The sequence below is a fragment of the Prionailurus bengalensis genome, chromosome D1 (assembly GCF_016509475.1).
Source record: "Prionailurus bengalensis isolate Pbe53 chromosome D1, Fcat_Pben_1.1_paternal_pri, whole genome shotgun sequence".
Taxonomy (NCBI): Eukaryota; Metazoa; Chordata; class Mammalia; order Carnivora; family Felidae; genus Prionailurus; species Prionailurus bengalensis.
The window spans coordinates 6682700-6705994 of NC_057346.1; the positions used below are offsets into that span (position 1 = coordinate 6682700).

Here is a 23295-nt window from a genome sequence, read left to right on the forward strand (position 1 = left end):
TCAACGTCCATGTGGCAGCGTCACGGCGGCCATGTAAGGGAGAGAATAGACCTGGAATCGTAAATGGGGAGCTTTAGCGTCTGGATGGTATTTAAAGCACGGACGCTGGCTGTGATCACCAGTGTGATGAGTGATGATAGCAAAGAGATTCAGGGACCAGCCTGGGATAGTCAGTTTGGTTACGAGAAGGATGAAGAAGCAACTTTCCTGAGGTGAGAGAGGGATGAGTGGAATGACCAGGAGAGTGCACTGTGGGAGGTGACAAGTGGGAGGAGCACTTTGAGGAGGAGGCTGTGATCTGCTGTTTTAAAATGCTGCTGAGAGGTCAGATGGGACGGGCATCGGCCATTGTCTTCAGCAACATGGAGGTGGTCAGTGACTTGGCGAGAACAGTTAGCGGAGCTGTGGCGTGAAAGCCTGGTCCTGGAAGGTTTTCCCAGGAGGAACGGCAGTAGAGAAATTGGAGACCATGGGCCGCGCGCTTTATCCATTAGTCGAGCTTAAAGAGAGAGAGGTAAATGAGGCTGTGGCTGAAGGTGAACAAAGGCAAGAGAGAATTTTCAAGATTTAAATAACGGTACGTGTGTATGGCGAGGCTGCAGAAACGGTGGGTGGGGGGAAAAAGTGAAGATAGAGAAGAAATGGGAGGGAATTCTGATCACTTCAGTTTTATTAGGAAAATAGGAAGCCACATCATCAGCAGGAAGTCTCCCTGGGAGAGGAAATATTGGAGGCTGAAGAGAAAGGAGATGGTACGAGATGTGTTCTGGGAGAGTGTATTGACAAGAGAAGGTGGTGAGGCGGTCAGGCAGCACTAAGACCCCACTTGAGAATAACGACAATCAGCATCAGGAGGGGCATGAAGTCATTGACTTGAAAAAGTCTGTCAGGCCAGGTACACCATTAAAATATCTAGCTGTACATTAAAAAACACAAGGGTAGGGGGTGCCTGGGTGGCTCAGTCCATTAAGCATCCAACTTCGGCTCAGGTCACGATCTCACCATTCATGAGTTCGAGCCCCACATCGGGCTCTGTGCTGACAGCTCGAAGCCTGGAGCCCGCTTCGGATTCTGTGTCTCCCTTTCTCTCTGACCCTCCCCCGCTCACGCTCTGTCTCTCTCTCTCTGTCTCTCTCAAACATTTCAAATAAATAAATAAAATATCTAGCTGTATTTTCAAAACAAAAAATAATGCTCATTACATTTTAAATTCTTTACAGGCATATAAAGCAGTTGTTAATGATGCTACCATATTTAAACTTGAATTACCTTTGAAGCAGAAAGGGTAAGTCTTTAAAAATCATGTTTAAAATTCTTTCATTTTTTGGAGTGTCTTATACATTATTGAATATGCAAACTGTTAGGTTTGATTTTTGTTGTTGTTGTTTTGTTTTTATTTTAATGATTTTTGTTGCCGTTGAATATTAACAGTTGTCTCACATTTTTGAGGGAAAAAACTGTCTTGAATTTTAATTTCATATTAAATTATCTCTTTTTGTGACCAAAAAACGTTGATCTTATTTTTTTAAGTGGAAAAATGTTCTGCTGACTTGACAAAATTTAAGAGGGCATCTGTCCTGTTTTCTTTATACATTGTGGAATATATAAAACACATAAACACTACATTTTCAGAATCTCTTCATATGGATACATAAAGGTCTTCCTCATTCATCCCTGCCCCCCGCGTTTTTTAACAAAAATTTTCAAATTTCTGTCACCTGTTGCTTTGTCAAATATGTATCTCTGTATACATCATCAGTCAGCTTTTTAAATGGATTTCAAAAGAAATTTCAGGCACAAGTAACTTTCGCTCCCTGAACACTTCAGCAGACGGTCATTAATTGAATATGGTGTCGGTATATGTGTTCAGGTAAAATTTACATGCGGACAGATACATAAATCCCAAGTGTCCGGTTCTGTGAGACCTGACAAATGCCTGCACCCCTGGTACGATGGACCGGATGTTCATCATCCTCAAGAATCCCCCCACACCCGTTCCCTGTCAGTCCTACCCCGTCCTCTTTCAGAGACAGCCATTCTGATGATTTCGGCCGAGATTAGTTTTGCCTCTCTGGGACTTTATATAAATGGAATCATACAATATGCACTTCTTTTTGTAAAGCTTCTTTGAGTGCAGCATAGTGGTGTTGAGATTCAGGTGTGGACCGGCATATCACAGCGGCTCGTTTCCCACGTGTGCGTGAGACTTTACACTCCCACCAGTGAAGTCAGGGCGTGCTAGTCGATCCGCGTTCTTACCAGCAGTTAGAGTTGTCATTTTCATTTCAGTCGTTGTAGAGTTTGTAGTGATTGTCTCATTATGGTGTCAGTTCCATTTCCTGTGACTATTGTTGTTGAGCACATTTTTGTGTATCATTTCACCTTCTTATATTAAAATTTTTTTTAATGTTTATTTTTGAGAAAGTGAGAGAGCATGAGCACAGGGGAGGGGCAGAGAGAGAGGGAGACAGAGGATCCACGCAGGCTCCAGGCTCTGAGCTGTCAGCACAGAGCCTGGTGTGGGGCTTGATCTCATGAACTGTGAGATCATGACTTGAGTTGTTCAGATGCTTAACTGACTGAACCACCCATGCGCCCCTAGCCTTCTTATATTTTCCTTTATAAAGTATCTTTTTTGTCTGTTTTTTTTTTTTTTTTTTTTTGCCCACTGCATTGTTCCTTTTTCTTAGTGAGCTATAACAGTTCTTACATATTCTTTGAAATATAGATCATTTGAGAGATATGTGCTTTTCTTTTATGGTTTTTTGCTTTTTATGTTTCATCTAGAAAACTTCATTTACCTCTACCCCTGAGACATGAAGATAATCTCTTTTATTTCTTCTAGAAGCTTTATCATTTTAGCTTTCACATTTAGTTCTAGGATCCATCTTAAATTAATGATTATGTATAGTGTAAGTCAGGGGTTAAATCTGACTTTTTTTCTTTTCCACGTGGGTAACAAGTGGTTCTATCACCATTCATTGGAATTACTTTCCCTCCCCACTGCATTGCTTTGGAACCTTTTGTCAAAATCCAATCACTCAAAAATATGTACGTTGGGGTGCTCAGGTGGCCCAGTCGGTTAAGCGTCTCACTCTTGGCTTCGACTCAGGTCATGATCCCATAGTTCGTGACATGGACTCCCACATCAGGCTCTGTGCTGACAATGCAGAGCCTGCTTGGGATTCTCTCTCTCCCTCTCTCCCTGACCCTTCCCACTCTCACTCTATTTCTCTTCTGTCTCTCTCTCAAAATAAGTAAACTTTGTAACTTTTTTTTTTTTTGAGAGAGAGAGATAGAGAGCGAGCATGAGCGGGGGAAGGGCAGAGAGAGTGGGAGATACAGAATCTGAAGCAGGTTCCAGGCTCTGAGCTGTCAGCACAGAGCCTGACGCGGGGCTCAAACCCGTGAACCACGAGTTCATGACCTGAGCCGAAGTCGGATGCCCAACTGACTGAGCCACCCAGGCCCCCTCAAAATAAATAAACTTTAAAACGAAATATGTATGTATTTCTGGGCTCCCTATTCTATTCCATTGATTTGTTTAGGTATTCTTAGGCCATTATTATATAGTCATAATTAATATAGTTCTGTAGTAAGTTTTAAAGTCAGGTAGTATAATTTATCCGTAGGTAAACAGTTGATTTTAGTATATTGATCTTATATCCTGTTACCTGGTGGAAGTTATTAGTTCTTATAGTTGTTTTGCAGATTTCTTAAGGTTTTCCTGTGTAAATAATCATGTAATCTGTAAATATACAAGTTTTATATCTTCCTTTCTGATTTTTATACCACTTACTTTTCTTGCCTTGATAAACTGGTTAGGATTATAAGTACATTTTTAGATAAATGTAGTTAAAGTGGGCATCCCTGTCATTTTGGCAAGCTGGAGCAGAAAGCCTTTAATATTTCATCACTAATTACAAAGTTAGCTGAGGGTTTTTCATAGATGCCCTTAATTAGATTGCTTTTTATTCCTAGCTTGCTAAAAGTTTTGATAATAAATCAACGGGTATTGACTTTTATTAAATACTTTTTTTCTGTGTTGAAATGCTTAAGGTTTTTTTTTTCCTGTATTCTTCTGATGTGATGAATACATTGGTTACTTAAAAAAAAAAAAAAAAACCATTTATGGGGCGCCTGGATGGCTCAGTTGGTTAAGCGGCCGACTTTGGCTCAGGTCGTGATCTCACCATTCATGAGTTCGAGCCCCGCGTCAGGCTCTGTGCTGATAGCTCGGAGCCTGGAGCCTGCTTCTGTTTCTGTGTCTCCCTCTCTCTCTGCCCCTCTTCTGCACTCTCTATTTCAAAAATAAACATTTAAAAAAATTGTTTTTATTTGTACACAAATGTTTGTAGCAGCATTATTCTTAATAGCCTTCCACAAAAGGACAACCCAAATGCCCATTGTCTGGTGAAGGGGGGGTAAGCAAAATATGATACAGCCATGCAGTGGACTGTCCTTGAGCCATAAAATGGAATGAGAATCTGATACATGCTACAACATGAATGAAGCCCTGAGAAGTGCTAAGTGGAATAGGCCACACACAGAAGGACAAATATTGTGTGATTCCACTTATATAAGGTATCTAGAATAGGCAGGTCCATTAATAAAGTAGAGTAGATATCTGCTGGGACTTGTTGGGGGTGGGGAGAGGGAACTGGGAAGTTACCGTTTAATGGATGTAGGGTTTCTGTGTAGGGCAGTGAACAAGTTTTGGGTACGGATAGTGGCGATATTTGCAGAACATTTTGAATGTACTTACTGCCACTGGATTGTAAGCTTACAAATGATTAAAACAATAAATGTGTTTTACCACAATAAAGTAAATATTTTTTAAAAGGAATGAACCAGCAATATGTGCTATGATATGGACGAATCTTAAAAACATTATCCTAATTTTAAAAAGTCAGTCACCAGAGAGCACACATTGTATGATTCCCTTTATAGGAGGTGTTCAGAAAAAGGAGATCCATAAAGATAAAAGGTAGAATACTTGTAACCAGCGCTGGGAGGGAGGGGTGGCTGGAGAATGGCATTTGGCTAATGAGTGTGGGGTTTCTTTTGTAGGTAATGAAAGTGTTTTAAAATTTTATTATGGTGGTTGCACAAGTTTATAGATATACTTAAAAACTTCGACTTGCATACTTTAAATGGATGAACTGCATGGTATGTGAATTATATCTTAGTAATAACAAGCTTAAATAGATAATAAGTGATAGGGAACAAATAATACACATTAATGAACAAATAGGTGGAAATTGTTACCGAGAAAAGGTAACATGTCTATAGCAATATGTAATTGGAATTAGAGCAGAAAAGGGGACATAAGCAGTATTTGAAGAGTTATTGGCCATAAATTTCCAGAATTGATGAAAGCTGCCAACTCTTAGATTCTCTTTGAATCCCAAGCAAGATAAATACAAATTAAATCAGTACGTCATAGTGAAACAGCTGGAAAACTGAAAAGAAACAAAAAAGCCCTAAAACAGCCCCAGGAGAGGAAATGACACGCTGCCTTCCCAGAGTCAAGGATGAAGGACTGACCTCTGTCTTCCCAGCAGGGTGAATTGGATGATGGATCGCTGCAGACTTGGCAGGAGTTCGTGCGGGAGCTAGGCATTGGCAGTGCGGGTGGATGAAGGTAGAGGGATGGGAAGTAAGTTAGTGGTCTTCCCACTGGCCCATGTCTACGTCAGGGATGCAGAAAACCTTTCTAGCGAGTGCCAGTTAGAAACCTTAAAGGAAATGCGTTCTTCAGTCCTCCGCTTCCGCATCTGCTCTTTTCTAAACTGGCGCCCTCTGGTGGAAGTATCGTTACAATTTGCCCTTTCCACTTCTCCCCACAATTAGTCTTCCCTGCTGTGCAAAGAAAGGTGCACTTCTCCTTATTCTTAGTATGGTGTGTTGCCTTGAAACATAAAAAGCCGCCTTGGTCGGTTAGATGATCGGCTCTTGATTTCAGCTCAGGTCATGATCTCACAGTTCGTGGGATTGAGCCCCACATCAGACTCCGTGCTCAGTGCAGAGACTGCTTGGAATTCTCGCGCTCTCTCTCAAAATAAATAAACATTTAAAAAAGGCTTCGAGTTGCATAAGAAAGGAATATTTTGAAATATTGGTATTGATGTACAGAAAATGGATTCCTTTTTTTTTTTTTTTTTTTTTAAGTTGTTTGTTTTGAGCGAGAGAAAGAGCACAAGTGGGGTAGGAGCAGAGAGAGATGGAGAGAGAATTCCAAGCAGGCTCTGTGCTGTCAGAGCCCTGTGTAGGGGCTCAAACACAAATTGTGAGATCATGACCTGAGCTGAGATCAAGAGTCCAATGCTTAACCAGCTGAGCCATCCAGGCACCCCCAAGAAATGAATTTCTTATAACTAAGTATCAGATCCTTTTGCAAGTCATAGGGTTTCCAGTTCTTTGCTTTCCACACAATTGATGGCTAGTTTGATGCATTATTAAAAATAACCTTTTGTGTTAGATCTGTGTGTATTTTTTAAGCCAGTAACTCGGAAGGTTCTCAACAAGTTGAGTGACATCAGAAAAACTTCCTGTCTCATGTACTTACTTATGAGAATAAGATCCTTCAGGACAGATATATTTATAAAGATAAAAAAGTAGAAATAAAAGTAATTTCTGGGTTCATAAGTTGGAGGAAAAAAGTTTCATCTCCCTCAGTAAGAGTTGACACAAACAGTAACGTACTGCCTATGTTTTATACATACAGGCATTACAAGTTTGTTATTTTGGAAAGTTGTGTACTTAAAATAATTTGGTTAATTCAATTCTGGGAAAACAACATGTAAGTTTTATATACACGAATTTTGAAATGTTGAATTTAAATTTATTTCATACATAGTTTAGAGAAGTAAGATAAAGAACTTTAAAGCATAAAAATATAGTACACTGGCTTTTAAGTTTTGTTGGCAAAGTAAAATAGAGTTAAAAGTTCTTCATTGTTTAAGGAAAGTTTGTTTACAGTTTTTGAAAATGGATGATGGTAGATATCACATAACTAATTTAGGTTACATTGGATACATTTCAGAGAATGAAGTAACTTTTTTCTTGACATATTAATAATGAAAAGTTTTTAATGTTAACTTAAAAATATGCAAGGACTTACATACTTTTTCAGAAGTATTTAGCAAGTAAGTACCTGAAGAAAAGTTTTTAAAGATTATTGGCAAGGCTACCAGTAGACAGGCCCTCACCCAGGATACAGATTACTTCGAGGTCTCCCTCTCAGGGCCCTGCCGGCCCTGGGAACCTGACATGAGGGCCTCCTTAAGTTATGCCCCCTCATTGTCTTGCTCATGAAAAATTGGCTCTGGAAAAAATATTTGCAGGGAGCACCTGGGTGTCCCAGTCGGTTGGACTTCGGACTCGATCTGGGATCAGGACATGATCTCATGGTTCATGGGTTTGAGCCCCATGTCAGTCTCTGCACTGACAGTGTGGAGCCTGCTTGGGATTCTCTTTCTCCCTCTTTGTCTCTCTGCCCCTCCCCTGCTCTTGTTCGTTCTCTCTCTCTCAAAAATAAACGGTGAAAAAAAAATATTTGTAGATACCAGTCACTTTTCATCAACTGCTTTTATTTTGTTTTTTAGGGTGGGATTAAAAACTCAGCCTGAATCAAAATGCCCTGAGCTGCTTGCCAATTACTGTGACATGTTGTTAAGAAAAACACCATTAAGCAAAAAACTAACCTCTGAAGAGATTGAAGCAAAGCTTAAAGAAGTGGTACATATCTTTTTTTTTATTTCAGAAATTTTAATTTCTTACTTTGAATTTGTGTTTTGCTTGTAAGACTTTCTGTGATAGCATCACATTTTTTAAAATTTAATTCTAAATTTATCTAATATCTAAACTTTTAAAAGTTTATCTATGAGCAGCTAATATGAAATTTTACAATGTGAGATCTCTATAGGGCAGTTGTTTTTCTTCCTGGAAGTTTTGACTTTGTAGCTTCTAGAAAGGAAAATAGATTTAATTCTTCCCCCTTCTTGATTGTTTTGAAGGAATTCAGTGCCAGCTTCTATTAAAGGACAAAGAAGGGGGAAATGGGGCTGATGGTGTTTGGAATGGCAGTGGAGAGACTAGGAGTTTTCACCTCTTTCTTTTTGTGAGAGCCCAGGATAGGTGTTTCAACACCAGTGAGTGAAGGGAAGAGTTAGTTGCTTTCATTTTTGTATCCTGGCTGTTAGTGTAATATGCTGTAAGTCCAGGAATACAGAGAGGAAGAAAAACAAGAAGTAAAGATAGAGAATATAGACAATAGAAGATGAGTGTCAGAAAAAGATTTTACAGAAGAGAAAATTGGGGGAGAACCCTTTATTTTCATGTAAAGTTTTATTACGTCGCATATGAAATCTGGAAATTTGATGTTTATAGAAACTAAAAGGTTATTTGATTACAGTCTCAAATTTGCTAATTGTTTAGTAAAATAGTTGTCAGGACTGGTTATTTTTCAGAAACGGGCAGTTCAGTAGACCTCTCTCTGTATATACTCATGTAAATTTCTGGACTTTGACATTGGGGGATATGGAAAGGGCTCAATGAGAGAGGTGGCGAAGAGTGCACATGAATTGAAAGTAACTCTGTTTTCTGTACAGCTGTTGGTACTTAAATACGTACAAAATAAAGACGTTTTTATGAGATATCACAAAGCTCATTTGACGCGACGTCTTATATTAGACATCTCTGCTGATAGTGAAATTGAAGAGAATATGGTAGAGTGGCTAAGAGTAAGTAAATTTTTTAATATTTGTTTTCCTTACTATAGCACATGGTTCTTATGTGTGCTCAAGTGATGTTGTTAGTGTTGAAGAAGTAGGGGACATTTTATAAGAACATGGCATCAATTATGTAAAATAGGTATCTAATAAAGTATATTTTCTTAATAAAGACTTTTAGTGAAACACCTTTGCTCTCGTTGTGCTTTTGATGTTTTGCTCTTTTCTATTTCCACTTCCACTTGAACTGACCTTATTAAATGGGTTATAGGACAGATCCTTACATTGTTAAGGTATTTTCAGTAGTAAATGCATAACTGTAAGTAAAGGCTTTTGTATAGGCAAAAGAACCAATACGTAAAAGACGATGGTTTATTTAGGATAATCACTGCTAATTTAATCATAACTAAATTCTCATATCAAAATATTTTAAGTCTGTTCCTGTCAGTTCACTGTAATGAATGTCTTTTACTTATATATGTGGTGTTAATGATTTATAGTATGATTTTATTAATACATAGCAAGATTGTATATAGTGTGTGTAGTTACATATATATATTTTGTATATATGTCTTTCATTTATATATGTATTTCAAAATACACATTTACACATTGCCCTGCTTTGTGTGATACTTACAGGATAGTAAAAATCACCCTGCAAACCGACAGTGTGCAAAATGATCTTAATATTAACAGTCAGTGGGAAAAATTATTTTGTGACTGAGAAATTTCTGTCAAAACATTAGAAACTCTCTGTTATAAATATATAGGAAGAAGGGGCACCTGGATGGGTCAGTCACTTAAGCATCTGACTTCAGCTCAGGGCACGATCTCTCGGTTCAGGAGTTCAACCCTTGCATCAGGCCCTATGCTGACAGCTCAAAGCCTGAGTCTGCTTTAGATTCTGTGTCTCCACCGCTCTCTGCCCCTCCCCCACTCACACTCTGTCTCTCTTTCAGAAAAATACATTTAAAAAATTAAAAATATATATATAGGAAAAAATTTGTGAATGAATATGTATTTAGTATACTGTAATTTATAACATAAACTTTCATAAACATAAAGTACTACTATTTCTTTGTAGAAACTTAATACTGCTTAGGAAATTATTTGCAATTCATATGTCCAGTGTCATATCTAGAATATATAAAGAACTCTTACAACTCACCAGTGAAAAGTTAAAAATGGGCAAAGGATTAAAATAGACATTTCTTCACAGAAGATATTCAGATGGCCAATAAGTGTATTAAAGATGTTCGGCATCATTAGTCATTAGGGAAATGCAAATCAAAGCCACAATGAGATACTTTCCTCCTCCTTTCCTCCCTAGGGAAGCTAAAATTAAAAAGACAGTAACAAGTGTTGGCGAGGAAGAGGAGAAATTGGAATCTCCTGCTTTGCTGATGAGAATATAAATTGGTGCAGTCACTTTGGAAAACTATGGCAGTTGCTCAAAAAGTTAAACAGAGTTGACCCAGCAGTTCTGTTCCTAAGTAACTCCGCTCAAGCGTATGACCACACAAAGCCGTGTCTATGAATGTTCATAGCGGCATTATTAATAAGAGCCACAAAGTGGAAACGGCTCAAAGTGCTGTTCAGCTGATGAAAGGATAAGCGAAATGTGGATTAATCATACAATGGAATATTTCTTAGTTAGGAGAAAGGTAGTACTGCCACATGCTACAACGTGAATGATTGTTGACATCGTCATGCTCAGCGAACGAATTCCGTTACAAAGACCACCTAGTATATGATTCCCCTAATTCCCAATGTCCACCGTAGCCAAATCCATAGAGACTCTGTAAATACACTAAATACACTAAATCTATAGAGACTCTGTAAATACATTAGAACCTACTTAATTGTACACTGGAAAAGAGTGAGTTTTGTGACAGATGCATTATATCTCAGGAGAGCCGTTGTGTAAATGAAGGATCGTTTGACTAGCCCGTGCTTTCTTGTCGTGTGGCTTAGAACACAGAATGAGCATCATCCATGCGCCTGGGAGAGTTGTCATTGTCTCTGTAGGTTTGGGTCAGCTTCCAGCCTGTTGTTTTTGGGTGCTCAAGGTCGTGAAAGTTTTTGCTGGTGCCACTTCTGCAGCATCTTATCATTATTATTGTTATTATTGTCACTGCTCCTTTTGTTTGTGCTGATAACTTGCCTTCACTAAGTTCCCCTGCCTGTGTATTTAGTCTTCATCATTGGCAAGTATCAACATTACAACTTCAGATCGCTCTTCTAGAATTTCATTTAGGTTCTGTTTATTTTCATTTCCAGCTTTATTTTTATTTCTTTGGTGTGCTTTTATCATCTTCATTGGCCATTGAGCTCACTTGATTATCCATTTTTATAAAATGTCAAGTGGATCTGTCACTGTGCTTTGCTTTCTGTGGGTGAACTGAATAAACAGATGACTAACAGATTTCGAAAGGCGGATGGTGATTGGTCACTGATGAGAAGTAAATTTGTCCATTACTCATATTTAATATACGGTGATAACCGAAAGTTGAGCTGTGTTGTTGGGGGACTGGTGTGATTTAACTATACTGTGGTGACTGATTCATGCACATTGAACTCATGCAGAGAAAGCCTGGCTTACCTGTATTCTCTTGTTTAGTTTTTAAGAATCAAATTCAATAGATATTAGACTGTGAATATTCTAATAAATAAATTTAATTTTATATTAAAGCTTCTATATATTATTGTTCATTATCTCTTTTGTCTTTACTTTTCGTAGGAAGTTGGTATGCCCGCAGATTATGTAAATAAGCTTGCTAGAATGTTTCAGGACATAAAAGTGTCTGAAGATTTGAACCAAGCTTTTAAGGAAATGCACAAAAATAACAAATTGGCTTTACCAGGTATTATTTTATAATTACATATATTATGTATATAGGCTTTCTTAAAGAGAATATCTTTGTTTTCCAGTAAATTAGAATTGAACCTTAGTAGTAATAGGTACAAAGATGTTACAAAGTCCACATTCCTTGAAGACATCTGGCAAAACAGAATTTAACAGAATTTAGATTAGTAATCTTTATTTTTATGTATGTATCTGTATGTATGTATGTATGTATTATTTTTAATAGCCACTACTCACTTGCCTGAGTTTTACAGGTTTCAGATCCAGTCACATGAAGAGAATAACTTCTTTTTTTTTTTAAGTTTTATTTTTATTTAAATAATCTCCGCACTCAACATGGGGCTCATACTCACGACCCTGAGGTCGAGTCCCATGCCCCCCTGACTGACTGAGTCAGGCAGGCGCCCCTCTAATCCTTTTTTTTTTTTTAAAGGCACCTTTAAATCTTTAGGGTTTTATTTTTCACCAAAGCTTATCCAGTATGTACATATTTAATTTCTTTTGAATTTTATCCATTTTCAAGATTATTTACTTCATATTTCCTGATATTCCTACTTATAGCTGATTCGGTTAATATAAAAATTCTGAATGCTGGTGCATGGTCAAGAAGCTCTGAGAAAGTCTTTGTCTCCCTTCCTACTGAACTGGAGGATTTGATACCTGAAGTAGAAGAATTCTACAAAAAAAATCATAGTGGTAGAAAATTACATTGGCATCATCTCATGTCAAATGGAATTGTAAGTAGATGGTGTGTTAGTTCAGATATTGGTTTGACTGAAAGTACCAGGACTCCAAGTAAGAGTTGATTAAACAAGATAGATCTTTGTTTCTCTCCCATGTAAAAGTTTGAACACATGCAGTGGATCTAGCCCAGGAAGTTGTTAGGGACTTAGCTTCTGGTTGTATCACCATGCTTAAGGTATCGCTCTTGTCTGCAGAATCCAGTGTGATGCCCACTGTGGCTGTCTTCCAGCCCAACAGGAAGGGAAAGATGAAAGTATTCCTTACTTTAGAAGCAACTTCTAGAAGTTTCCCCCATCATTTCCACTCACCTCTCATTGGGCAGAACTAGTCACAAGACCACATTTCGCTCCTTGAAAGCTGGAAGATGAGCCTTTATTCTGGGCGGTCATTAAGGTCTGTTAAAATTGTTACTACTGTGTAGGAAAGGAAAAATATATATTGGAAGACAACTGCCAGTCTTTTCCGTGGATAATCTCATGTAAGGAGAATATTCTAGCAGGGAGGTGGTAATCATCCTGAAGAGATTCTTACCTTTATATTACTTTCTCTCTTGCAGATAACATTTAAGAATGAAGTAGGGCAATATGATTTGGAGGTAACAACATTTCAGCTGGCTGTGTTGTTTGCATGGAACCAAAGACCCAGAGAGAAAATCAGCTTTGAAAATCTAAAACTTGCAACTGAACTGCCTGACGCTGAGCTTAGAAGGACTTTATGGGTTTGTTTCATGTTTTTTTGTTTTTAAAGTGTATCCAGTTACATAGCAGGAAATATTTGATGGCTTATCATAAATTTATGAATTCATAACAGTCTGCAAATGACCTTTAACCAAGAAAAAAATACGCTAATGAGGTGTTAATACATAAATGAGGTATTCATGGTAAAAAAAAAAGAAATTGAAAATAAGCAAGTTACCAAGATAATGAAACAGGGGGAGAAAATGGAGAGTTGAGGTGCATGGGTGGTTCAGTCTGTTGAGCACCTGACTCTTGATCTCAGCTCAGGTCATGATTTCATGGTTCATGAGTTTGAGCCCCACGTCGGGCTGCGCTGGCACCATGGAGCCCGCTTGGGATTCCTTCTCTGCCCCTCCCTTACTCATGCTTGCTCGCTCTCTCTCAAAAATAAATAAATAAACTTAAAAAGCAGGGGGGCGGGGTGGAGAGAAAGAGTTGGTATTTAAATCTTACCTGTGAGGAATGTGACCAGAAATTTCATACTAAGAATGTGTTCAAAGATTTTATGACCAAAAATGCAAGAATTAGGAAACTTTGGTCTTTTCAAGGGCTTGTAAAATGTACTCATTAGTTTTCTGCTCATAGCTGCATGTTACCCCTACTCCATAGACCTCTTAGAAGTTCCAGAATAAATAATTGTCTAGAGAGAAATAGCTGGTGTGTCAGTGGCAAGTTGGTTTTGTTGAGCTCGTGTATGACCGATCCCTGCAGTCTCTGTCTTCCTGTGAAGGGATCATTTAGTGCTTCCCTCCTTGTGAGCCACCCCCCTCCTTGTCCTTTCCTCGCCATACGTTCACAGTGTTGGACTGGTCGAGGCACCAGGCAGAAGTTGGTTGTCATTTTGTTAGCCATGTTGGAGAACTGATCTTGGTGTTTCATACCACTTATAGATGGTAATTGTTTTCTCTTTCTTCTTCATAGTCTTTAGTAGCTTTCCCAAAGCTCAAGCGGCAAGTTTTATTGTATGAACCTCAAGTCAACTCACCCAAAGACTTTACAGAAGGCACCCTCTTCTCGGTGAACCAGGAGTTCAGTTTAATGTAAGGCTGATGTTGGTTGATGTAAAATAAAAATGCCTTGTTTGACTTTGGTGTTTCATTGTTAGCAAAATGGTTGTTTTCCTTACGTTACTTTTAAGACATATGTACACTGACATCGCTCCAGGTTTCTGCCATTTAGTTCATTAAACATACTGAGGACTAGAGATGTTCACTTGTTTGCGTGTTTTTCATGAGTACATTTTGGTATCTGATGATACTGCTTTTCATCTTTAAGCATCCGTTTGCACTCTAAAGAAGCTCTATTCACACAAATCACTTTTTCTCCTTAACATCCATTTAGATGATAATGCTGAATAACAGCCCATATATTTCCAACTATCTCAGCTCTCTCGTGGCAATGTAAATTACATTAGCTTTGTTATTACAGGGCCTGTTGTCACCCATATTTTATTAACTGAACCTTTGTTGTGTTTGGGGGAAATCCTATGGTTCATTTTAAAGCTATCTGTTTATTATTGGTAACTTTACCTTTGAACAGTTCTAGTATAGTAGTCTTCAGAAAATTTCTATATCTTTTTTCTCAGACATTGTTGCTGTAATATGTTTAAAAGGCTTTCCACTGTAAAATATTTGATTCAATGTTTTTTATAGAAAAAATGCAAAAGTTCAGAAAAGAGGTAAAATCAACTTGATTGGACGCTTGCAGCTCACTACAGAAAGGATGCGAGAAGAGGAGAATGAAGGGATAGTTCAGCTACGAATACTAAGAACCCAGGTTTGTGACGTTAAGACAGAATGTCTACGTTTTGAAAAAAATTGCATTTTTTTGGTATTTATTTGTTATTTAAATTTCAATGACTACACAGTGCAGTATTGGTTTCAGAAATTTTTCTCTTTTTTTATCTTCAGATGTTTAAAAAAATTTTTAAAGCGTGTAGTAGGTATTCCACCTGTAATGAAGAACTAATTTTCACTTTACTGGAACTTAAAAATTGTATTGCTGACCTTATCTCAGCTGCTGCAAGAGATGTCTGTATGTCTTGGTGGCCTCTGGTAGATTTTTTTTGTTTTTTTTAATGTTTATTATTTTGAGAGAGAGAGAGTGCAAGTGCGGGAGGAGCAGAGAGAGAATCCCAAGCAGGCTCCATGCTTACAGTGCCGAGCCCTACGCAGGGCTCGATCCCACGACTGCAAGGTCACGATCTGAGCCAAAATGACGATCCGGACCCTTAACCAACTGAGCCACCCGGGTGCCACCTCCCCTCCTCCCCTCCTCCCCTCCCCACCGGTAGATTCTATTTGTTGGGCAAAACCTTGGTTTTAGGTTGTGTCTGCCTTTGACCATGACTGATTAACTGTGTGTCAGCAGTAAGTTACAATTCTAGGATTGAAGTATTCAAATTTTTATGTAAGTCTTATAATTTCATTGTAGTGTGAAACGAGGGAATACTTTAAAAAAGTTTTCTTTTAAGTTTTATTTATTTATTTTTAGAACTCTCCACACCAACGTGGGGCTTCACCTCATATCCCCAAGATCTAGAATAGCCCGCAGACTGAGCCAGCAAACATTTTAAAGCTAAGATTGTGATCCTTCTGAACATATGAAGAGTGCCTGTTGCAGACTGATATGTGTCCATTCTAACTTTAGGAGTATTCTTATTACAACCAAGTGATCCCACTTGCACTATTTTTATTGAATATTATTTGAAACTGCTGGCCAATTAAGTAAAAAATGAAAAGAGGAAAGGTGAACATTTTTCATTACTTACACAGCATACAATATGATAAAGTAGCGGAGAGAAAGGAATAAAAGTCGGTTGCTTTTCTGTTTAGCAATAAACATGTAAATTTCAAAAGCTTAAGAGAAAAATGAAACCATAGACCCCATAGGCACTTTTTTAATGAGTCATGTTGACAGCCTGTGTGAAGAGGGTGGCCATCCCTAGGGGGTTCAGAAGGAGATTTGAATAAATAGAAGATGTTGCTCTTTTTTTTTTTTTTACTAAAACTTTATATTGAGGTGTAATTTACATATGCTACAATGTACATTTCACAGTTTAGTTGTCGTTGAGTTTGGATAAGTGTATGTACCTGGGGACCATCACCTAAGATACACAGCGTTTGTGTCACTTGCAGCCACCTCCCCCTCTAACCGGACTCCTGTCCCATTGCCTGGTTTTGCCTTTTTTGGCTCACCATGGAATACCACATTTTTCAGTGACAAGGCTCAGTTACTTAAGGAGTCAATTTTGTCCATGATAAAAGTTCAGCTAGGGGGTTGTCTGGGTGGCTCAGTCGGTTAAGTATCTGACTTTAGCTCAGGTCATGATCTCGTGGTTCGTGAGCGTGAGCCCCACTTTGGGCTCTCTGTTGTCAGTATGGAGCCTGGAGCCTGCTTTGGATCCTCTTTCCCCCTCTCTGTCCCTCCATGGCTCACACTCTTCTCTCTCAAAAATGAATGGATGTGAGGGGCGCCTGGGTGGCTCAGTTGGTTAAGCGTCTGACTTTGGCTCAGGTTCATGGGTTTAAACCCCACGTCAGGTTCTGCTGACAGCTCAGAACGTGGAGCCTGCTTCAGATTCTGTGTCTCCCTCTCTCTGCCCCTCCCCTGCTTGCACTCTGTCTCTCTCTCCCTCAAAAATAAATAAACGTTAAAAAAAATGAATGGACAAATTGATTCTCAGTTTTATGACAAAGAATATAAATGAGTTGTTTGTGATCCTTAAAAAAGGTAAGAATAAGGTGTTAGTGGAACTTGCCAAGTGTTACAACTTAGTAAAATATCTGCAAAAATAAAACAGTATGACAGGCAGATTAGTTGAGGAAACTAACTCAGAAGTGAACCTACTACGTAAGTATAGATGAACTTTACCATAAAGGAAATAATTTCCATGGGCTGTGAAAGGGAACGGATTATTCAGTAAGAGATTTTAAAATGAGAGTTTTACTTTTGGGGTGAAAAATCTGGATATAGTCCTGGTGTATGGCTAGACCAGGATAAATTCCAGATGGATTTCAGTTGAGCTGTGTGATGGGTTGGCAAGTATAGTCCTTCCATAAGATGTGCAGAGGGGTGCCTGAGTGGCTTGGTCGGTTGAGCGTCCGACCTCAGGTCATGATCTCACAGTTCGTGGGTTCGGGTCCCACATTGGGCTCTGTGCTGACAGCTCAGAGCCTGGATCCTGCTTCCGATTCTGTGTCTCCCACTCTTTCTCTGCCACTCCCCTGTTCACACTCTGTCTCTGTCTGTGTCTCAAAAATAAACAAACATTTAAAAAAAAAATTTTTTTTAATTCAGTTTTTCAGTTTTGTCCGAAACAGATGGGTAATTATGTGCAGTCCCGTAATCCAGGCTGTCCCTGATGTAATGCTCAGTCTTTCTCATTTCTCCCTGACCCTGCTCTACCCATCCTCGCTCTTTGTTGTTTCCCACATGGCATCGGGATGGACGGAGGGTGAAAGGAGTCCACGTGACCTTGTAGTGACAGTGAAGGGATCGTCACATCATTGTGACAGTGTCCTGGGTTCTTGCTCTTGACATCTGTGGGGTGCTTTACCTGTCACCTGTGGGAGTTTGACTTTCTGTGGCTCTCTGCTGCTGCTGGCTGTAGCACAGGAGCTGGGGCTTCTTTTCCCGGTTGGTAAGGGCCTCCTGGCCCCTTCCCTGCTCTGACTGCCTGCCCTCTGTTCTTAACTGAGCTCTTAAACTCTTTGAGACTCTGCCGCATCTTCGGTGTGGCCCCTTGGCCTGCCCGGCACACTGTCCTGATCAGCTGCTGCTGCGAGATTCCTCTCCCCTGGCCCTGACGGCCCTGCCCCTGTGGGTCTGTTGGCTCTAGACCCTGCCCACATCGTGTGGGGACTGAGAGGGGTTCCGCAGTGAGCTCTTCGTAGCACATCATGCCGTCTTCGGCAGACAGTAAGTGCAGACCCGGGGCTGGAGCCCCTGTGCGGTTCTCCTTTCCACTTCTCTCACACAGCCTACCTTCCTCTCCTCCACCAGAGCTGGGAGGAGGGCGGACTGGAGACATTTACATTTGTTCCTCCTCCCTGGCTCCTGTGATCTTCACGTGCCTGAAGACTTCCCCTTTTCCCCCTTTCCCTGGGGACCCTTGATGCAAGCCCTGAAGTCCAGAGTCTGGCATCCTGTCGCACTGATAATGGGAGGAGTTCACTCCCTCTCCTAATGACAGGGGAGCGATTCTTAAGTCTCCCTCCATAGGGGACAGCTCCTGGCCACCAAGCCTATTACTGCTTTGCAGCAAAACACCTCTTTGAATGTTAAAAGCAGATATTACCGGGGCTCCTCGGGGGCTCTATTGGTTACGCATCTGGCTCTTAATTTCAGTTCAGGTCATGATCTCGCGGTTTGTGGGTTCAAACCCTGCATTGGGCTCCACGCTGACAGCACAGAGCCTGCTTGGGATTCTGTGTCTCCCTTTCTCTCTGCCCCTTCCATGCACATCCTCTCTCTCAAGATAAATAAACAAACTTAAAACATATATATATGTGTGTATATACACATATACATATATATGTGTATATATATGTGTATATATATGCGTGTATATATATATGTGTGTATATATATATATACACACACACACACCTAATTTTCTGTTTTCACATTTCCTTTTTTAGCAAACTCTAATCTCCACCAAGGTAGATAGATGCCTTTGGTTTGCTAAGGACAGAGATTATCCTGGAAAAGCAAAAGAGAAAAGAACACTTAATCATTTTCTGATTATCTCTGTTATAAGCTTAATAGTAATTAAATCGTCAAGGAAATACTTACAAAATTGACTTAGATGAACAGTGCTTACTCCTGTAAGAAGTCAAAGTAATTGAATCAATAAACTATCTATAGCAAATATAATTTATTAATCTGATAAATATATAAAGAGTAGTAATGTTTGATTTTTAAAAACAGACACCAGCTGGCATTTGCTACTATACAAAGAATTAACTCTGAATATGATGGAAAAGGAGTAAGGGATTTGCTCTTTCTTAGGTGATGGTTAACACCATGCCAGATTACGTACATACTGTGTTCACAAGCAAGATAAATTGTTAACATGTGCATGATGTGGAAAAAAGTATTGGGAGTACTCCAGAACATTCGGTGTGGTTTTCCGCAGAGAGGTTCTAGGTCATTTTGCTTTTCCTCATTTGTCAAAATCTTTATCATCAGATTTACTTTTACAGTGAGTGGAAAGTATTTTTGTTAAGTAAAAGCCGCTGGTCTCAAGACTTATCTGCTAGTGATTGATCATTGGGGTGGATGTTGGAAAGAGGATGAAAGGCATAAAAAAGTCATTTTTTGTTGTTTTACCTAAAATGTAATATATTAATGATTTTTCATTTTTCTTTTTCTTTTAGGAAGCTATCATACAAATAATGAAGATGAGAAAGAAAATTAGCAATGCTCAGCTGCAGACTGAACTAGTAGAAATTTTGAAAAACATGTTTTTGCCACAAAAGAAAATGATAAAAGAGCAAATAGAATGGCTAATAGAGCACAAATACATCAGAAGAGATGAATCCGATATCAACACTTTCATATATATGGCATAATTTTGAATATCATGGACAACATTAGAACCCAAATTGCAGAGTGCTTGGGCAGAAAGTTGTAACAGTTTGTGCTGGAGGAAGGTTTATTTGGACTTTGATTACATAACTATTAAAATCTCTGCCTTACCTGACAAAACAACTATATTTTGCCAGTCACGTTAGTTAGCATGATGGCATCCCTTCATGTTGCACACTCGGTAACAGCATGCTGTTTTGTGGAGAAGCTTGCATTCATGAAGAGCCCATTATGAACTTTTCACAGTAAATTTGATTTATACCCATCGGAAGAAATAGTTGGGAAGGGTGAGGGCGGGGTTCTTAATTGCTTTTTTCCTCTTTTTTTTTCCTCTCTGACAAAAATGTACTTGCACAAGGAAGGATCTTCAGATATTCGTGCACTGAATAATGCTGTTATGTTTTGTTTTTTTTAATGCAATTAAAACTAGAAATAGCACTCTTGGTTTGTTTCGATCAAAAGAGGGAGCTGGTGTACACGACACTGCGGGGTGGGGGGGGACAGATGTAGGTGAGGAGATAAGTATTTAATAGCATCACATTATTTGTTCACGCCCTGCTTCAGTATAATAACTGGATTTAATGGTGACCTGAAAATGATACGAGATTTTTCCAACTTACAAATGTTGGCTTTCTTTTTAAGCAGGAGACTGCTAGTTTAGTTGTTTGTTGTTAAATAAGGAGTTTTAAAATCTGCTATGGCTGGAGAGCTTGTTTTGAAAAAGTAAAGCTTATATTACTTTGTTGTTTCAACCGTTTAAGAAAATGTATGGAGACAGATCATTTAAATTGCAGAGAAAAAAAAATCGCAAAACAAACATATTAAGTGTGTTCAGTAACACACTTAATATTTATCTAATATTTATTACGCCTAATTGATTATATCCAAATTTACTAAAAACAAGGCAGAAATCTCCTCCTGTCCTATTAGTACGGTTACATAACTGATCACTTGATCTGCAGCATAGAAATGTTTTGGAATTTTAAACTCTGATGATAAGGGATTTATAGCCTCAGGTTTCTGGAAAGGAAGACGTTCTGTTTTAAAGAGTAGTGAGTGTCCGTTACCTAGGAGGAATAGCAAAACCACAGCCTAAAGCCTGAAAAGCATAAGCAGATTGTTGCGGTCTTAATATGAGCAGTAAACTTGCCAAATATATGTACATATATATTTATATATTTTAAAAATAAATGTTTTTAAAATGTTCCGAAAGCAACACTTACCTTGTTCCTTTCAGTCAATCCAAAGTAGCAACTGACTGGTTTGCTGGGAACTGAATATCCAGAGTAATGCGGAGCTCGGGATGTGAGGACGCGGGCAACCGAGATGGGACAGACGATTCCCCGTTGGGAAAGAGTGGCTCCCACATGGATTTTTATTCGTTATGCTGCACGTTCCAAGTTTTCTCGCAAATTCGTTTGTATCTTGTTTGATATTAAGTATTATTTTAAACCTATGACTTTGGAAGTAGTAGGAAGCAGAGAGCTGAGCTCCGAGAGGTAGACCGCGGACAGTACTACGCAGAATGCTCTCAGGAGCGTCACAGTGAGTCTGTCCCCCACCCCCCCACCAGAAAGCATCGTGAGCTGTCTGCTGCCGGGATGGAGAGCAAATTTACAACATCTAAGGTGTCGCTGGTGATGTTCACATGCCTGTTCCGAAACTCCTAGAAAATTAGGATTTTGTTTCTAATTTAAAATCTTACGCCCAGCTCTAGGGCAGCACATGTCAGGTATTACACGAAGTGTGTTGGGGAGAATAAACTGAATGAGAGGACGGTGAACAATGGGTACATTTGAAATTTAGAAAATAATTTTGTAATAATTGTGGCCCTTACATTTAATATAACACTCTGAGGAGCATATGTGCTTATCCAGTAGGAGAACGCCCACGGGGGAGAACAGTTGAAGGGGAAATTACAGGCCATTTTTTAAAGTTTAAGATTTGTTGCTTCAAACCATAATTGTTCTTAGAACATTTTTGGAATTTCTCATCTTTTGGTCATTTGAGAGTCATGATGTTTTGATTTATAATGGAAAATTTAGTGCAAAAGTGGGTAACTAAATCCATAGCAAAGTTTTCTATTCAATTTTATAAATTTTTAAATAGCGAATTATGTCCTAATTGTATTTTGGGAAATTGAACAGCAGCAAATACTGTAGACTTAGAGTTACCATTTTTTTCTGTTATGTATACAAAATTTAACTACTTTTTGGTGTTTATGAAAACAATTTAGTTGACGAGGTGCCTATACCATTGTTAAGTTTTCTTTAAATATGTCTGGACGGTAGGTTTGCTAATTAACAAAAAAGAATCTGACAAAAAGATTGTGAGGCACTTGCTAGAGGTACAGAATCACAGTTACAATTCTTTATCCAGCCCCTGTTCTCCGATTGCACTTAAAAGTCGTGCTGCCTGAGCAGGGGCGAAACCTGACAGAGTCCAGGGAGAGGAGTCCAGGCCGCCACTGGGGCCTGGGGTGGGGCAGTGGAGGCGAGCCAGAGGTTAACTAAGGCAGAACACTCCGTTTCTCGTGGGAAGATGGAGCCTTCTGGCCAGTGTGAACCTTCGTCGTCTCCCGTTGCCGGAGTCCGGGACACGAAGCAAAAGTTACAAAGTAAAAGATAATGCTCATTTTAATGCTTTATCTTTTAATGCTAATATCTCATTTTAATGCTTACAATGAGATAAATATTAGAACATTAGTGTTCCAATGATTTAATGAGGATCTTGAAATAAATTATGAAGTCTTCCAATTTTTACACTTATTGGAGGGGTCCCTGCATTGTCAACCTGTTCATTTAAGTCTCTTACTCTTATTTTGTGCATAAATGTTGAAATTTCCAAAAATGAAATGTTAGCTTCCTTGTTTTTACTTTTTATTGAATTTAATACAAAATATGACCAGAGTAATTAAAAAGTATTTTGCATTCTTTGCAGTAGGATGTCATTAGCCCTGCTCACAGGGCAAATTTTCGAAATTCAATTTGGGTGAAAGATTGCTAGTTTTCCAGAAAGATTTGCTATCTTAAACTCAAGCTGGTTTTTCTATTTTCATGTAAATGACTGGGATGCTATCTTATAAACTCTTCCAAGGTCATGTTTGTGAAATAAACATTACACGAGAGCTTTCCTGTCATCTACACTATATATGTCGTCTGGAGTGTTGAACAAATTTGCGTTCCTAAGTTGTAATCTATCTTCGTATGGTATATACGATTTTGAATGTGTGCCACTACATACTGAGATGATAATGCTGTACAATTTTAAATGGTAGCAGTTTCTGTATGCAGTAGGCTGAAATATTTTGATGAACTGCTTAATTTTTGGATTTTATTTTTTAAGTTGTATAATTTATTTTCTTGCAAAATAAAAATGTAATATAAAAGCTTTCACCTATCCAGAAAATGTTGATGTTCTACTATTACATAGTTTTTAAGAGTTAAATTTAAATTTGTGTAATAGGTACATTTATGCATTTCATGGTGAAATAGTAAATCTTAGCCTTACAAATCAGAAACACAAAGAGTAACCCACTTCCTGTAGATTTTAAATTTTAGTCCAAAATGAAAGCTCTCATGAATGTACCTGTTTCCATTGATGATAGCGTATGGTTATCAGGCCT

At 38.7% G+C, this 23295-nt stretch overlaps 1 protein-coding gene across 1 annotated transcript in view; it reads left to right on the forward strand.

Moving 5' to 3' along the window:
* CUL5 (cullin 5) overlaps positions 1-23069 on the forward strand; it is a 97330-nt gene extending 74261 nt beyond the window's left edge. Inside the window, exons 11-19 of the mRNA XM_043579248.1 lie at positions 1221-1285; positions 7608-7740; positions 8613-8744; positions 11473-11596; positions 12160-12335; positions 12899-13060; positions 14001-14119; positions 14732-14855; positions 19460-23069. Coding sequence (XP_043435183.1) covers positions 1221-1285; positions 7608-7740; positions 8613-8744; positions 11473-11596; positions 12160-12335; positions 12899-13060; positions 14001-14119; positions 14732-14855; positions 19460-19654 — 1230 coding nt within the window. The 3' untranslated portion in view covers positions 19655-23069. The remainder of the gene's footprint in view (positions 1-1220; positions 1286-7607; positions 7741-8612; positions 8745-11472; positions 11597-12159; positions 12336-12898; positions 13061-14000; positions 14120-14731; positions 14856-19459) is intronic.
* The last annotated feature ends 226 nt before the right edge of the window (positions 23070-23295 follow it).